The sequence below is a fragment of the Rhinopithecus roxellana genome, chromosome 11 (assembly GCF_007565055.1).
Source record: "Rhinopithecus roxellana isolate Shanxi Qingling chromosome 11, ASM756505v1, whole genome shotgun sequence".
Lineage (NCBI taxonomy): Eukaryota > Metazoa > Chordata > Mammalia > Primates > Cercopithecidae > Rhinopithecus > Rhinopithecus roxellana.
The window spans coordinates 34,822,234-34,841,050 of record NC_044559.1 but is presented as its reverse complement, the minus strand read 5'-3'; the positions used below and the strand labels follow the sequence as shown (position 1 = coordinate 34,841,050).

Genomic DNA, 18,817 nt, shown 5'->3' with positions numbered 1-18,817 from the left:
TTTTTTTTTTTTTTTTTTTTTTTGGTACGGGTGGGGGATCTTGCCATGTTGCCCAGGCTGAAGTTCAGTGGTGCGATGATGGCTCACTGCAGCCCCCAATTCATGGGCTCAAGCCGTCTTCCTGCTTCAGCCTCTTGAGTAGCTGGAACTACAGGCGTGCACCCCCACGCTCAGCTAATTTTTGTATTTTTTGTAGAGATGGGGGTCTTGTGATGTTGCCCAGGCTTGTCTCAAACTTCTGAGTTCAAGTGATCTTTCCGCTTCAGTTTCCCAAAATGCTGGGATTACAGGCATGAGCTACAGCGCCCAGCCTATTTTACCCTTCTTAATGACCTGTTAGACTTCATTTTTCATGGGTAGGAGTAGAAGACTCCTATTTATTTAAACTTAAACCAAACTGCAGTTTATCAACAATAAGCTGTTTTAAATAAATAATTGAGATGAATGATTAAAAACGTAAAGAAGACAGTTCTCTGCTTTTTATTGATAAAGGTTTATGCTGCTAAACTGTTTTCCATTATTACTCAGTCCTAGTAAGTTTTGGGAAATAGTGCTCACCTCTTGGCTCCATACATGTATTTTGTTTTGCATTTTGGTTTTTCTAAAGAGGCGGTAAACAAGAAAGATCTAGCTGGCAAAGGCAGAGGAAGAAAAAGCCGGAAAGGAAGAGGGAACAGCATGTACAAACAGCTTGCTGTGGGGAAAAAGCTTGAAGCATTTGAGGTACAAATGGAAACCAGTATGGGTGGAGTGTGGGAGCTCTGGAGACAGTGACGATGCTGGAAGCAATGTTATTTTACAGGACCTGGCTGACTATAGCAAGGAAGTTGGGTTTTATGCTAAGAGTGATAGAGTGCTAACAGAGCACTCTAGGAGTAACCTGATCCACATATTCAAGATATAAACTTGTTTCTCAAAATTTGCAATAAAGAAAAATAGAATAAGGCCAGGCGCAGTGGCTCACGCCTGTAATCCCAGCAATTTGGGAGGCCGAGATGGGTGGATCACTTGAGCCCAGGAGTTCAAGACCAGCTTGGCCAACATGGTGAAAACCTGTCTCTATAAAAATACAAAAATTAGCTGGGCGTGGTGGCACGTGCCTATAATCCCAGCTACTTGGGAGGCTGAGGCAGGAGAATTGCTTGAACCTGGGAGGCAGAGGTTGCAGTGAGCTTAGGTTGTGCCACCACACTCCAGCCTGGGTGACAGAGCAAGACCCCATCTCAAAATAAAAAGAATAAGAGAAAAATGTAATAGTCCCTATTGTGTTATTGTCTTGATTTTTAGGGTTGGTTGACTCTTTGTTGCTACTAATGACTTGAGTAGACCTTGTATTATTTTGGAAAAAATGAAGTCTTAAAGCAAGACCACACTTTGGGAATAACTGAAAAGGTAGCCAGCAACTAGCCCAGGACCCCAAGTCATAGGAGACGCTGCTGACTGCTTACGGCTAATGCAGATCATACTTCCTTCTGGGAAGGAGACATTCAGATAATAAATGTCAATCAGCAATGTCTGTAAAACATTATCAAAAGAAATGCATGAAGAGGAAAATATGACTCCAATGAATGGAAACAACAGAAAATGTTGTCATAAAATAGCTACAGATTTTCAGAGCGGGTAACTACATGTTTTTTTTTATACTCTGCCCAAAATTGTTGATGCTCGGGATCCTAAAGAAAGCTAAGTAAAAATTTTCCAATGAGGCCAGCCTCTAAATCCATGCAGTGTAAAAATGACCTTTGATAGTAACACTGAAGGATGGGATTTCAATGTCAACACTATACATTTCCAAAGGATTAGAGATGTCCCTCTGACATTCCCCGTGTCCTCAAATAAGCCATTTGGACATATCATTGACTCAAAAACTTATTTAAAACTTTCTTAAACTCATCTATGTTTTCAACCTGCAGCTCCCCATGGGATGAGGAATTTCTTGATTTTTTTTTTTTTTTTTTAGGCATTCAGAAATTTGTTTATCCTAAATTCATTTCTTTCAAATTATACTTTCAAAATATCACTACTGCTCTGCTGTGTCTCCACCCAAACTTAGTGGCTCAGTGTCTTCTCTTTCTGGGGAATGTTGCAAGAAGAAGGGAGAGCCACCCCTTTTGTACCTTTTGAAGAGAAGTTGTTGAGAATGGGTGGAGGGGATGCAGGAGGAGGGCAATTACCCAAGCACAAATCAAAAAGGAGCCACTGATTACTAACAGCTGGTTTGGACTCCCTAGAAGAAAGAAAATCAACATTTTATAAAAACCCTAAAGAAAAGCAGTTTAGTGTCATCAGTGACTTGGGACTCAAACAGCCTTTGCTGGAATTCTTGCCCCTTAGTAGAAGGTTATTTAACTTCTCTACACCTTAGTTCCTTCTATAAAATGAACTACTAGTCCTCACTCCGTGGAGTTAATTAGTCCTCACTCCATGGAGTGACTACATTATAAGTGAGAAGATTCATGTATGCTAGGTGTTTAGCACAGAGCAGGTGCAATCAGCACCCTGGAATGTTTGCTCTGACTTTCCCCAGTCATGCTCCCACTTTACAGAATGTCATGTCAAATGCCCCTCCAAGCTTTCATCCTGAGGAATCTTGATATGGCAGCCCTCACTCCCAATCCCTCCAGACCCTTCAGAGGTATTCTGACTCTTCTCCAATGAGTGTTGGAATGTGGCAATTGAAATTGTCTCAGAGATTCTAGGTACACTGCAATTTGCAGAGAGTTTAGCTTGCATATCCCTTTCTGAGGATGCTTTACATTTTGTTGACGTTTGCTTTTAGTTCCAGTACTTTGAGCTCACAGGAAACACCACAAGGAGAACTCACAGGGATTGCTGAATCCCATAATTATTTAAGTGTGATTTCCTTGTTCTCTTGCTTACCTTGAAATTTTCTACTTCTATTCTGGCCGCTCTCAGAACTCAGTGAGCTCTTTTGCCATTTATTCTTAGTAGCTTGGCATTCTGCTTCTAGAAAACATATCGTGATGTACAAACTTGGAGATTTCAATTCTGAATTACTTATATAAATTTAAGACTAATTCTAGCACAAATGTCTGGGAGGTCATTACTATTTGCAGTTTTTCTATTCAAAGAAAAATCATCCATCTATCCCCAGTCTTTGGCTGAGTTCTCCGTTCTTCAGGCCTGGATTCATTTTGTTTCAGGCACTAAATCCCTGTGCCTGAGCTAACCTGTATTTTAACTTTACATGGTCACTCTATCCATATCTGAGATTTGTCTTTTTGCACGATTAGATTTTGGCTCCTGAGCCCCACGATTGGGGATAAGAAGAGCTTTCAGTTTAGACCCTCAGGAACACACTCAGCTTAGCTGCTCCTCCAATCATCTTTTTGCCAGGCATTGTGCCAGCACATCCATGCTAGATCTTGCACTAGGGAGACGTGAATTACAACCCCAATGTTGTTTTCCTGTCTTTACTACCTCAGAGATTTCTTGTCATGAATCAAGCAACAGAGCTGAAATTGATATTTAACTTCGTAAACTTCCCAGTGCCGGAATGCCCCAAATGACTACACTAAACAAGAGCTACTTGCAAAGCTGTTCTTTTGTTTGTATGTTTTGTCAGCCTTTGAAAGATTAACCATGCGTGGATGTGAATCCAATAAGAGATATGTACTTCCCATGTACCGTGGAATGAGGAAGTAGCATGGGAACACCACTGATAGCAAGCTGGGTCTTTCTTCTGATGAAAATAACAGTGTAGGCCACACGTGGTGGCTCATGCCTGTAATCCTAACACTTTGGGAGGCCGAGGTGGAAGGATTGCTTGAACCCAGGAGTTTCAGACCAACTGGACAACATAGTAAAATCCCATTTCTAAAAAACAACAACAACAACAACAAATTAGCTGGGTATGATAGCACGTGCCTGTAGTCCCAGCTCCTGGGGAAGCTGAGGCAGGAGGATCTCTTGAGCTGGGAAGATCAAGGCTGCAGTGAGCTGTGATCACACCACTCCATTCCAGCCTGCATGACAGAGTGAGACTGTGAAAGAAAGAGAGAAAGAAAGAGAGAAAGAGAGAGAGAGAGAGAAAGAAAGAGAAAGAAAAAAAGAAAGAGAAAGAGAGAGAGAAAAAGGAAACTAGCAGTGAAGCCATTTTGCATTTTAAAAGCCAAGATTGATTGAATTCTGTAGCATTCTTGGTAGTGTTTTGTTCTGGCTCCAAATTCCAACAGTACAATGAAAGCCAAGCCTTTTTTGGATTAAAATAAATGACGGACATTTAATCTCCCTCTTGCTCATCTACTGCTTTATTATTTACAAAGCCTTGCCCCAGTCATCTCACTTAGCCAAACCCAGACCAACCTGTGCAGCTGTCCTGATAGCCCTTACTCAGAGCTTTGGTAAACCAGTTTGTTCTTTTCTTTCCAGAACCAGGTTTGGACCAGTTAAGAAAGTTCCTAGAAGCAGGCTGGGGTAGAAGAATTCTCCCACTTTCCCCCCATATCCTTCTCTCTTCCAAAATGCTACTACTCTGCTTTTGTTTGTTCTACTCAGACTTGTAGCCTAGTGTCCTTCCATCACAGGGGGTCTGCAGAAAACCAGGAGGGGAAGAAGGACTCCACACCCTTTACTCCTTTTCTTTTCTTTTCTTTTTTTTTTTTTGAGACGGAATCTTGCTCTGTCACCCAGGCTGGAGTGCAGTGGCCGGATCTCAGCTCACTGCAAGCTCCGCCTCCTGGGTTTACGCCATTCTCCTGCCTCAGCCTCCCGAGTAGCTGGGATTACAGGCGCCCGCCTCGTCGCCCGGCTAGTTTTTTTTTGTATTTTTAAGTAGAGACAGGGTTTCACCGTATTAGCCAGGATGGTCTCGATCTCCTGACCTCGTGATCCGCCCGTCTCGGCCTCCCAAAGTGCTGGGATTACAGGCTTGAGCCACCGCGCCCGGCCCCCTTTACTCCTTTTCAACAGCAGCCTTTGAAACCACCAGATCATCCTCGAGCTTCTCAGTGCTCCCTACTGATTCATACAACAGATTTCGAAGTTAGAAGTCCTCAGTTCAAGTTCTCATTTTGCTACTAACTGAGTCAACTTGGGCAAATCTTTCAACTTCCTGTGGTCCTTAAACCTCATTCTGTAGATGAGAACGTTAGATTGGATGGCCTCCCATACTCTGTCCAATCCCAGTGTGCCATGTATTATAGAGAGGCTTTGAGTGCCTGCTATGAATGAGACAGAGTCATGGTACCTGCTCCTCAGTAACTAGAGCGCAGTTGGGGAGTGAAGGCGCCACACGCAAGAGTCCAGTGTTATCAGTATAAGGCTATGTGTCATGGAATGCCCAGGCCACTGACTGCTGAGACTCACAATTTTGACTGGAGCACTTGAAAATAATGCTGAATGCAGTTCGTAAACAAGTCTGTGAGCTCTTGGGAGGCCAAATATCATTAAGTCTTTTGCAATTTGTTAACATAGGGCCAGATGTTTGCAAATTGTAGATACTTGCATAGATGAAATACAATACTTTAAGGGGATTTTATTGGAATGAAATGTCCAGTCACCATATTGTAAATTTAATTCCAACCAGAATCGTTATTAAGCCTTTGGGGCAGGCGGACATGGGGATATAAACATTTAAAAACTCGTCTGCTCTCCAGAAGCCAGCACTTGAAGATGCAACAGTCTTCTTTCCAGTTGCTGAAAAGTTAATGTCCTATTTTAGTCACATTTAAGTAACTTTAATTGAACCATTAGCTCCTATTAGTTAGTTCTTGAAACACCAAGAAAAAGTCAAGGCGTGCGCAGGTATTTGGAACAATAGCTACGTTTTCAGTGAGTGTTCTTAGCCACACTTGATAATGCACCGGGGTTCCCATTTAATGACAGCCCTTAGTTTAGGCCTCTCTACGTGGAAGACCCTCAAAAAAATTATCTTTAGGGGATTTCACTTGAAATTCCAGTATACCTGAAAGCCAACTTGAATTAAAGAAAATAGACCAGGCACGGTGGCTCACGCCTGTAATCCCAGCACTTTGGGAGACTGAGGTGGGTGGATCATGAGGTCAGGAGTTCAAGACCAGCCTGGCCAAGAGAGTGAAATGCTGTCTCTACTAAAAATACGAAAATTAGCCAGGCATGGTGGCAGGTGCCTGTAATCCCAGCTACTTGGGAGGCTGAGGCAGAGAATTGCTCGAACTCAGGAGGCAGAGGTTGCAGTAAGCCAAGATCGTGCCACTGCATTCCAGCCTGGGCAACAGAGCGAGACTCCAAAAAAAAAAAAGAAAAAAAGAAAATAATTAACACTGGTGCACTTGAACATGATAAAAGTCATTTGCGTTTCCATTATTTTCTCATCTAAACCCCATTTTACAAAGGAAAAAACTGAGATTTATGGAGATTAGCCTGCTCAAGATCACATTTTCATGGCATCAAGAGTCCTCTACCTTTAACTTAAAATTCCGTGATTCTTTCTGAAGTGCTGATGATTTCAAACACAGTTAAATGCGGACATAAACATAGATAGAGATGTTGATTAAGGGGTACAAAGCTTCAGTTAGGAGGAATAAGTTCTGGAAATCCATTATAATGCATGGTGACTATAATTAATAATAATATAGCGATAGTATACTTGGAAACTGCTACGAGAATAGACTTTAAATGTTCCCATCACAAAAATGCTAGGTATGTGAGGTGATGGATACATCAATTAGTTTGATGTAATAATTCTATAATGGATATGTATATCAACATTACCATATATATCTACATAAACATCACCATATATATCTATAATATCACCATATCTCTATTTCTCTACATAAATATCTGTATCTTATGCATACTATAAGAAGAATAGATAAATAGATAGATGGATGTATTTCTTCTAAAAACTTTGCATTCTTTGGAGGTAAAGAAGTCCTCGAGAGGGCTGGGTGCAGTGGCTCACACCTGTAATCCCAGCACTTTGGGAGACTGAGGTGGGTGGATCACCTGAGGTCAGGAGTTCGAGACCAGCCTGGCCAACATGGTCTCTACTAAAAATACAAAAATTAGCCGTGTGTGGTGGCAGGTGCCTGTAATCCCAGCTGCTTGGGAGGCTGAGACAGGAGAGTCGCTTGAACCCAGGAGGCAGAGGTTACAGTGAGCTGAGATCATGCCACTGCACTCCAGCCTGGGTGACAAGAGCAAAATTCTCTCTCAAAAAAAAAAAACAAAAAAACAGAAAAACAAAGAAACAAAACAAAAACTCCTCGAGAGAGAGAAATCCTTTATTCAGTGACATTTTTCCTCCCTATACTTTTCCAGGCTTTCACATACCTTGCCTTGGTTGCATGCATTGAACTTCCCAAATATCAGACCCAAGTATGAATTACAGGAAAAGCCAGAAAACGCCACACCTATCCTTGAGAATAATTTTAAGACATTCTTCAATCCTTAAAGATTCCTTTTGGTGTCCGCTGTGCTTCTTAATCAGGGCTGGCGTCTGGCCTGTGTTTTTAATTTCCCTCTACTGCCATCTGCTGGTAGTACATCTGCAATGGCGTCTTCCAGAACATAAGCCACAAGATGGTCCGCGATCCTGGGGTCAGACTCTGTATAAGACTTAAGCAATTGTCAATTCCAGCTGCATATTAGAATCATATGGGACATTTTCAAAAGTATTAATGCCCAAGTCCCGCCCCTAGAGATTCAATTCATTTAATTTGGAAACGATCACCAGAATTTTCTGAAAAGCTCAACAGGGAGTTAATAGGTAGTATGTAGCCAGTGTTGAGACCCACCGGCCTAAACAATCAAGTCTAACTAGTACAGATAATGGGAAGGTTAATGTAACCAACGAAAATCTGCATTCAATTTTGTCATATCTAGAACAGCTCTCCAATTCATTTTATACTGTTAACACAACTCATTTCAACTCTATGTGCTTTTCAGGGATTAAAAAATTGAAATCAATTATTTTATCTGCAGTCTTTCAGGATTTTCCTCATGATTAAATAGGAATACAGCCTAAAGTAAATCCGCTTTATTACTTTTTCCATATTTCATATTATAAGCTATGATGTAAACAAATACTAAAAATAAAATGAGTTCTGAAAAAGGTATAATTCAGAAAGAAGTAGCCTTGTATTTTTTTTTTTTTTTTTTTTTTTTTTGAGACGGAGTCTCGCTCTTTCTCCCAGGCTGGAGTGCCGTGGCGCGATCTTAGCTCACTGCAAGCTCCGCCTCCCGGGTTTACGCCATTCTCCTGCCTCTGCCTCCCGAGTAGCTGCGACTACAGGCGCGTGCCGCCACACCCGGCTAATTTTTTGTATTTTTAGTAGAGACGGGATTTCACTATGTTAGCCAGGATGGTCTCGAACTCCTGACCTCATGATCCACCCGCCTCGGCCTCCCAAAGTGCTGGGATTACAGACGTGAGCCACTGCGCCTGGCCAGCCTTGTATTTTATATTAATGTTCCCATAAATGTTGCATCCCTTTTCCACAAGAGTTTGATGTTAGACTAAGAAATCAGAAGCTTGATTACTTTGTAAGCAGGTAGATTGAAAAGGCAATTTATTTGAGATTGAATTTCTGTCTAATCATGAGGAAAACTGAAAATTTGCAGAAAATCATGTAAGCTTTATACACACACACAATACATTATGTACAGATCCTATGTATTTTTACATATTTCAAATGAGTGGAAATAAGAGTTTGATTTTCTTGGGAGTGAATTTAACAAATGATCCAAAGAATATCTAATAAAATAAGCAAGCATCCATCCTCTTTTCCCAGGAGATATTCTGTAGGTCTGAGGGTCAGGAAGCATCCCCAGACCCCAGCTAACCCCAATCTCAAGCAGCCCAAATAGAAATGTGGTGTGCTTATTCTAACAGATTCTCATAATTGTTGGAATGCGTTCCATATTGTCAGCAGAGAATGTCAGTTTTTTTTAAATCATCGCCTGTACCTCTGACCTGCTGAGCCACCTGGAATTAGGAACACTGCAGCTGTGGCATTTTCTCCTTAACTACGTGAGCTCTCTGGAAAAATAGATCCAAAATCAAAACCGACCAACCAAACAACAACAACAAAAACCCCGCTTTGTACCTTTTGGCTTTTAGACTTTGAGCTTTAAAACTTTTAGGAACACCACACAAAATTCACAATCTTGTTAAGGAGTGACTTTTCAGTCTGATGAGAGAGACTTGTCATTCTTAGCCCCACTGGCAACTTTTTGGGGAAATAATTTAATGGAACATAAGCAATTCTTGAACAAGATGGATCTGAAATTTTCACTGAACTTAAAAGATTTCCAATAAATACTAACCTTACAAAAATTAAGGCAAGGTGAAAGAAAGGCAGAGTAAATTCAGTTGTTTTTAGTCTTATTGCCTGATTTCAATTTGGTTTAAGTTTTAAAAATATTGTATAATTATTTCCATGGCTGAAGAAATGAGTTACAAAACTAGAGAGATGTGATCTTGAAATAATTTGAAAACAACCCACTAGCCTTTATTTTATCTAGAAGATTAAACGATTGTCCCAGTGAATTTCTCAATATTAAAACGAGAGATTTAGAACAATGGCTATGTCTTTGGTGAGTATTCTTAGCCATACTTGATTAGATTAAGATTCTTATTCTGATTATTCACAACAGATCTAGGGGACAATGTGATTTTTGAAATTTCTGTTAAAATTATTTTGTACATGGAAGGAAACCATTTCAGCACCCTTTGATACTGAAATGTAAACAGCTAGTTTTAAATTCCTGAGATTAGTGTCGATCTCAACCAAAATGTTATCACTAAAATAAATTGTCATACCTGTTTAAACTATTTAAAACTAAACAGGATTACTCACGGAAATCCAACTTACTGGATTTAAACATCACCAAATTGCTTGGAAGGGAAGTTTCATTATTTGGAGGGAAGACACGTTTAAAATCAAGGTGAGACATAGAGAACTTACAACATATTCAAGGTTGTACAGTGAGTAACTGGGGAGGGCGGGACTAAATTCAGATGTTTTGGTGGTCACCAACATCCCATTGCCTCAGGAACCCCACTGTTGAACTCATGGGTGACAATACTCTCATTTTAGTTCTCTTGATAAATGCAAACCTCTGCAGATTTTAAACCAATTTCTTGCCTTTTTCAAACTGTGCACTCTATCATTTGAATGTTAAATTCCAGAGCTCTTTATTCCAAACGATGTCACTAGGAAATGTCTGATCCGTTCCAACCGCCTTGCAGAAATGCAGCAAAATTATGAAGCAAAAAAATATTTGGAGCCTTTACAAGGGTACTCATGTGGAACTGCTATTTCTCAGGACAAAGACAAGTTCTTCAAAAGATTACATTTGTCAGACAAAAAAGGAGAAAGGCAAGATTATGCTGGCAGCAGAAACCCAATCTATCAAGACCCAAGATTTTAGGAATAATAACACATTCACAAAAGGGTTTTGATGTTATCAGTATGTTAAATCTATTGAAAATTTTTAGATGATTACTTTAAAATATGTGTATTTAGTCCATAGCATAATTATACCTAATTTTAGCATAAGTACCTTCCTACCTTCCCTTCCTTCCTTCCTCCCTCCCTCTCTTCCTTTCCTTCCTTTTCTTCTTTTTCTTCCTTTCTTCTTTTTTGAGACAAGGTTTCCCTCCCATTGCTCAGGCTGGAGTGCAATGGCACAATCTTGGCCTATTGCAACCTCCACCTCCCGAGCTCAAGCAAGTCTCCTGCCTCAGCCTCCAGAGTAGCTAGGACTATAGGTGCATGCCACTGCTTCTGGTTAATTTTTGTATTTTTTGTAGAGATTATGTTTTGCCATGTTGCTCAGGTTGGTCTTGAATTCCTGAGCTCAAGTGATCCACCTGCCTCGGCCTCCCAAAGTGCTGGGATTATAGGCGTGAGCCACTGCACGCAGCTTCACTATTAATTTTCAATTCAGATGTCAATCATTAAAAAGTCCCTAAAAATTGGCAGGAAATATATAGCCTCTAACAACTTTGTGTGGAAAACAGATCTATTATTATAATTTTTATTCTGGAATTGATGATTTTACCAAAATGTAAGCTCCATGATTCCATGAGATCAGCAATTTTTTTACTTCTTTGGTCTGTTTTGTTATTGTTGTTGTTTGTTTGTTTGTTTGTTTTTTAGATGAAGGCTTGCTGTGTCGCCAGGCCGGAGTGCAGTGGCATGACCTCAGCTCACTGCAGCCTCTGCCTCCTGGGTTCAAGCGATTTTCCTGCCTCAGCCTCCTGAGTAGCTGGGACTACAGGCGCCCGCCACCATGCCCGGCTAATTTTTGTATTTTTAGTAGAGATGGGGTGTTGGCCAGGATGGTCGCGATCTCTTGCAGTTCTGGTGCCTTGATTCGTATTTGGAATGTAATTGGTCTTATAGATATTTGTTGAGTAAACGACTTTTCTTAAAGAGATACAAATTGGCTAGCAAGCAGACAAAACTAAAAATGTGGACAACTTACAAAAGTAAAGAGCACTTAGTACTTAGAGCTTATTCGTATTTTCAGGTGTCATCAATTTGAGATTAAGGAAGGGAATTTGATTTTGACATTGATTTTGTTTTTACCAAATCTTCAACCCATGTATTTGCAGCCACGTGCTCACCTTGACAGTTTGCAATGCCAGAGATGGCAATAGAAAGAGGAGTTATATTTAATGTGTCTTTATGTCTTCAGGGTGTCTTGTGCATAGTGGGTATTCACTGCATAGTTATAGAGTTGTGTTGGAATAGGCAACTTAAGTTTTAAGCATAGCTTTCTATTTTTCTTGGCAAATTTTATTCTGGGAAAGGAACGACATAAGGTCTGAACACATAGACATATTGTTATTCAGTCCTGCCACAATGATTAAGTTTGGTTTTATTTCCAGACCTGAAATGAAAATCAGTTAACATGTGGGAAATACTGCACAATTCCTCTCCACCTGCCTGTCATTTTCTAAGGAAGTGCTAGCTGCATACTTTCCCATGTGGTTTTATGTGGATTTATGTTGTATTAAGATACTGTGGTTACTAAGCATTTCGACATGAGGCCTCTTTGAGAGTTAGGTAAGTTGACACTTACTGGCTAAGTTTGCCCTGTGCTGCCCCCACATAAGCAGGGATTATGTGACACAGCTGGGGAGACCTCACGGCTGAATTTTCGTAGGATGGCACCAGGGGCCGTTGGGCACTCAAGAAGTGGGTGCGGTGGATGCACTTTCCACCTCCTCACCACACCTTCCCCTGTCCTATAGGTCCACTTTCTTTAGTCACTGCAGTGTTTTGGAATGCTAACTTTCAATACACTTTGCTTCCGTTCCAAGTGGCAGACTTCATGTCTAGAACGATGGTATCCAGAATTTTCCCATCTGAAAAGGCATCTGTTTTTCCTAAATATTCATTTAGTCTTTAATAATTGGAATCCCAAGAAAATCAACAGAGTGTTTAACACGAGCAGCTTCACCTGATGCCTGAGTCTTTAAGTGATTCTCTCCTACCATGCGCTTGAGACACAAACTCCCACTAACTGCTGGGGACCCTAACTTTGAAGGCACAACATTTATACTGAGAAGCTGGGTGACAAGTAGACTGACTGCCATTATAGATGAACAGAAGCAGGCGTGGATGCTTCAAGCCGTGGTGGTGATCAAAAAAGTAGTTCTTTCTCAACCTAAAAGACAATAACCAATGTTGGCTTAATTTGAAGCCAGATCACTTCCAGAACCCTGAAGTCACATAGTCACAGAATTTGATTGCTTTATTTTGTGAAGGACAATGAAGGAAGTGACTTTTTCAGATCACGTCATTTCTATATTAGAGGTCTAGCTTTAAATTCTTGAACTGCTTGGAGCACAAGGACTGACAATATGATAGAACCCAAGCTTCTAGCCTAGACATTCTCTAATACAATATCATGCAGAAAGAGTTGTATTTGTTTAAGGGTTCAAAGAAATGAACAAAGGATTAAAAATCCCTAGAGAAAGACAGAAAGAGACAAATATCAATAGGCACACAAGAGAATGAGTCTAAGATTATAACAATAATCAAATTTGGAACTCTTTTTTAAGCATAATGGGATTAAAAGAAATTTTGACTGTAAAACAAAGACCTCAAAGAACTATCTTCCTCTGAAGAATTTTGGAAATGTGTCTCTGGAAAGTACGTCATGTGGCTGCCATCTGTCAGATGAAATTAAGGAAATTAATCTGCTTATTCGTTGACCAGCCAGCCTGTCATTGTGATTCTCTCAACAAGAAATAATAGACAAGTTATTAAGTTAAAAGGTTTTTTGATATTAACTTTAAAAAGGAGAAGAAAGGTAATTTTCAAAAGGGAAGCAAAGTAGTTCCTGGAAACCACCTTGATTTTGTGTTGACATCAAGATACAACAAACAAAACATGACGTCTATTGACATTGGCAAAAATAAAATGCTTCAGTGATGCCCAGAAAAGGTCAAGACAAATGAGTGAGAATTGTTGTTCCATCAAAGGGTTGGACAAGTTTTAGGAATCTGGGTGAGATGTTGCATCAGTTAACATTTTGTGGGGAAAATTAGTTCACATCAATTGATAGTCCCAGTGACTATAGAAACCATCTGGATTTCCATATTCCTCTCCACAACCTCTCTCCAGCATGTACTGTCTTTCCTAGTTAGACAAGAATGTGGAGTTAGATCTTAGTTCTACAACTTAATAACTGTATGATCTCTCTGATCTTTAGTTTCCCCATCAGTAAAATGGGAATAATCCAACACCTAACCTTATAAAAATTACTGGGAGGATGAAGTGAAACAATGCTTACAGAGGGCTTGGCTCACTTCCTGCTGTAATCACTCAACAGATGGTAGTTTTCATTATCGTTATGTACAGTGTCTCTTCACTATTATGTTCCTTTGAAGTCATTTTTTACCCTATGCTCAATCTACTTGTCTTTCCAAATGTCATTCATCCTTTAAGTCCCAATTTAAGCCCTACCTGTTCCAAGGAGCCTTCTCTGAGTACAATAGCTTGTATGCATGTTCTCTTTCTCTGAATTCTTGCATCACTTATGGTTTATATGGTGGGTTCAGGCACTTAAATATATTCTCTCTTGTGTTTCACAATACTTAGTTCATGCTAATTATTCATATTTCCTTGAATGGATTCAGAATGATAGGCCTTAGGGTTTCATGGGTTTCTTAAAAGATTACATTATCATAATTTGTCAAAAAAAACTTCCCATTTTACCAATGTGGTAATTGTGACCCAGAAAGGTGAAGTGAATTTTCCAGGCTAAAGGTCAAACTCAGTGGTACATCAGTAGGACTCTAAAGACTGTGCCTTATACAGTGGTGCGTGGGTCTTGGAGGGAGGCCAACCTGAGTGAGAATCCATCACCTCAACACGGTTATTTAACCTCTCTGACCTGAAAAATGACGTTGACAGTACTTACCTTGCAGAGTTGTTGAGGAGATTAAATGGAATAATGTCCATAAAGTCCCAGTACGGTACTTCACATTGTTGAGTAGATGTTCAAAAAATCAGATCCCTTTCATTTATTTTGTTTGTTTTCAGACTTGCTCTGTCACCCAGGCTGGAGTACAGTGGCATAATCTCGGCTCACTGCAACCTTCAAGTGATCCTCCTGCCTCAGCCTCCTGAGTAGCTGGAACTATAGGCGTGTACCACCAGCCTGGCTAATTTCTGTATTTTTAGTAGAGACAGGGTTTCACCATGTTGGCCAGGTTGGTCTCAAACTCTTGACCTCAAGTGACCCACCCATCCCGAAGTGCTGGGATTACAGATGTGAGCCACCGCGACTGGCCCATTTCTTTCTGCATCTTTAAGAATAAAGAAGATACCTTTTGTAGCATCTATATTCCAAACCTATATTAAGCAGCACTGAATAAATTCTTGGTTTAATGACTCAAGGGCAAAGTGGAGGGCTTTTGCTAGTGATAAATGTTAGAACTCTATTATCCCTAGAGTCTCTGAACTATACAGCTCTAAGAACTCATCTGTGTAACCAAAAGCAACAAGAGACTTGGGGTACCTGTGGGCATTGCAGCTGCACTTTGTGGAAGGCTTTGCATTGTGAGATGGTTATCTCATATTTAACTTCAATTTGATATGCAATTGTTATTATTTCAAGCACTCTTAAAGACTCTTTTGTGGTTTTTAAATTTTTTTATTTTTTAGACTCTTAAATATAAACATGACCAAGGTATGGTTTTGTCCTCAAAGAATCCACGGATTTGTGTGGAATAACAGATATATTTACAAATAACCTCAATAGATTTACATGCTGCAGAGGTAATGGATACAAAGTGATGTGGAAATATAGACAGGACAATCAATTAGGCCAAGGAAGGAGAAGCAAAGAGAGCTGTTGAGAAGCATGACATTTGAGCTAGACGCTGTGGGTTGAATGTTGACCAAATAAATACATACTTTATTAAAATCATTCAGGGCACTGCAATATGCTTCAAGCTTCTTTTCTCTTCAATTCCTAGATCACAGAGAGTTAATAAGGTAATCCTGATATTGTTTTAATGATCTGGGTAATCTACACTCTCAAAATCTAGCGAATTGGGAAGGAGGGATAGCAGGGGAAAGGAGGGTTGCAGAGATGAAAATGCTTTGATGATCATGAATAGCGTGCTAATGCCTAACAGCCACCATGAGACCTTGTGAAGGGAAGCATCCTTCCTAAATTGATGGCAACACTAGTATCAAGTCTATTTATATAGCTCAATAAATAAAGACTGCATTAAACATGTTCACAGCACTGCCTAATAAATCCACAAGCCAGCTCAAGTTTGGCTGATGTAAGCTGGGAGGAATCTTGGCAGAGCCCTTTGCAGTTTCACTCACTTCAAAAGTGTGAGATATTAATTAAGGAAAAGGTGGATTACAGCACCTAGGCTGATTTGTGCTGGCAGCATCTTGCTAGCAATCTGTAATCGCTCAAGACTAATTTCTTCCTAAACATCCCTCTTCTTGAGTTTAAGCCCACGCCTCCTCCGCTTAGCTCTCAGTTAGAGCTTCTCATCTCCTAGCGAGGCCTTATGATTTGGTCATTATTTAGACTTTTGAAGACCTTTTCTCCTACAGTGTTAAATTTTATGTGATTTTGCCTGGCAAGATAATGGGATTGCAAGACCGCCTATGAGAAATCAGGGTTGGATTAGCGTATAAGGCAAACACACATACACACACACACACCAAGAAACCCCAAAACAAAACATTTGATCAAGGGATTACCTTTCTTTGGAGCACAGCAAAGTCCTCCTGCCAGTCCCAAATATGTAAAAATAGCAATTATGTTTTCTTAGCAACTTCCAAAAGAAGGCTTTGGGGAGAAAGTGTAATTTCTGGCTACTTTAGCCACTGTCAATAGCTACTTAGCTATTGATAAGCTGAGAAATATGCCATTTGTCGTGGGTGCTTTATTGGTATCTTTCCACTTTCTCTGAAGTCTAGCTCTGCACGTCCTGCCCTTCTAGGCACGAAGTGCTCTCTTGTCCTTTCTTGCCATCTTTTTTTCTGTTAAGATGCACATAGTCATTTACACTTTAGTATAAGTGGATCTTCAAGTGGAACCCCTGATTGTTGGGGTAATTTTATTTTAATATTTGATGATTATAGTAATTATTACCTATAAAGGAGTTAAAGACTCTCATTAAGCAGGTAGTCAATTGTTTCTTCTGCGGGGAAACTCTTAGGAGATTCACATGAAGTAATGTTTTAGAAAAGCCTGCTTAATCAGTCCACGGGAAAGTGACTCCTGCCTTTTTTTTGTATGAACTATAAATGAAGCCCATTTCCAACACTGAAGGATGCCTTAATATAAAACTTCCCTACCCCGGTTTGGAGTCTAAAAGGGAAATTTTCTTCTGTATTTTTTATATATACCATGTACATTTACATACCATAACATTCACCTTCTTAAAGAGTATAATTCAGTGATTTTTAGTATATTCACATAGTTGTAAAATCAACCTCACTATCCAATTTCAGAATTTTTTTTTTTTTTTTTTTTTTTTTTTTTTTTTTGAGACGGAGTCTAGCTCTGTCGCCCGGGCTGGAGTGCAGTGGCCGGATCTCAGCTCACTGCAAGCTCCGCCTCCCGGGTTCACACCATTCTCCTGCCTCAGCCTCCCGAGTAGCTGGGACTACAGGCACCCGCCACCTCGCCCGGCTAGTTTTTTGTATTTTTTAGTAGAGATGGGGTTTCACCATGTTAGCCAGGATGGTCTCGATCTCCTGACCTCGTGATCCGCCCGTCTTGGCCTCCCAAAGTGCTGGGATTACAAGCTTGAGCCACCGTGCCCGGCCTTTTTTTTTTTTTTTTTTGAGATAGGGTCTAGCTCTGTAGCCCAGACTGGAGTGTAGTGGTGCAATCTCAGCTTGCTGCAACCTCCGCCTCCCAGGTTCAAGTGAATCTCCTGCCTCAACCTCCCAAGTAGCTGGGATTACAGGTGCCCACCACCACACCCAGCTAATTTTTGCATTTTTAGTAGAGATGGGGTTTCACTGTGTTGGCCAGGCTGGTCTCAAACTCTTGACCTCATGATCCCCCCACCTCAGCCTCCCAAAGTTCTGGGATAGTAAGCGTGAGCCACCGCACCTGGCCCAATTTCAGAATATTTTAATCACCCCAAAAAGAAACCCATTAACAATCACTTCATTCTCCCTTCCCCTACCCTCTGGCAACCACTAATCTACTTTTTGTCTCTGTGGATTTGTCTATGCTAGACATTATATGTAAACAGAATAATGCAATATGTGCCTTTTATGTCTGGCTTCTTTCAGTTAGCATGATGTCTTCAAGGTTCATCCATGTCATAGCATGTATCAGTACTTCATTCTTGTTTTTTTTTTGTTGTTTGGTTTTTTGTTTGTTTGTTTTTGAGACAGAGTCTCACTCTGTCACCCAGGTTGGAATGCGGTGGCACTATCTCGGCTCACTGTAACTTCTGCCTCCAAAACTCAAGTGATCCTTCCACCTCAGCCTCCTAAGTAGCTGGGACCACAGCTGCATGCCACCATGTCCAGCTAATTTTTTATATTTTTGATAGAGATGGGATTTTGCCATATTACCCAGGTTTTTCTCAAACTCCTGATTCATCTGCCTTGGCCTCCCAAAATGCTGGGATTACAGGCATGAGCCACCATGCCTGGCCTCTTTTTTATGACCAAATAATATTCCATATTATTTATTCCATGAATACATCACATTTTGTTTATCTATTCCTCAATGGACATTTTGACTGAATAACAGTACTATGAGCATTCATACACATGTTTATGTGTGGACATATATTTTCATTCTACAAGGGAACTTTTTACCCCTAAACAATTTTCACACCTTTATCCTTATTTAGGCTATCACCTCCCTGAGGGAACATATTTTATTCCTGTTAATATCACCAGTGCCTGACAGTCCCCTGATCCCAGAAGATGCTGGAAAAGTGCTGACAGTGACAGCCGACAGAGATTAAGGAGTTCTACAGGACCCTCAAGAACTTCTGTGGCCCTCCAGTTATATTCTGGTGGCTGTGCACTGGGGATTTGGCCTGTTCTAGAATATTAAGTGAATCCTATTCATTCTTCAAGACCTGAAATCCCTCCCACTACATCTCTCCACCCCAAATAAATCTCTCCCCTGAAGCTTTTTCCAAACCAACTAGATAGGATTAGTCTTTAAGACTTTTGTGTTTGTAACATTGAGTTGTGTCTTTAACAAAGGATTTAGGATACTCATATTTGCCTTGTAGGTATCTATGTATATGTCTTTACTAGGTATCTATGTATATGTCTTTACTCCACCTCACTTGATGACAAGGTCTACAAAGCCAAAGATTCTTTATTACTCACCT

At 40.3% G+C, this 18,817-nt stretch overlaps 1 protein-coding gene across 1 annotated transcript in view; it reads left to right on the top strand.

Moving 5' to 3' along the window:
* The window catches only part of LOC115900302 (protein GVQW1-like), a gene marked incomplete at its 5' end in the record, with an annotated part of 42,055 nt that extends 23,616 nt beyond the window's left edge, over nt 1-18,439 (top strand). The window contains one exon of the mRNA XM_030940145.1: nt 18,323-18,439. Coding sequence (XP_030796005.1) covers nt 18,323-18,439 — 117 coding nt within the window. The remainder of the gene's footprint in view (nt 1-18,322) is intronic.
* Between the last annotated feature and the right edge of the window lie 378 nt (nt 18,440-18,817).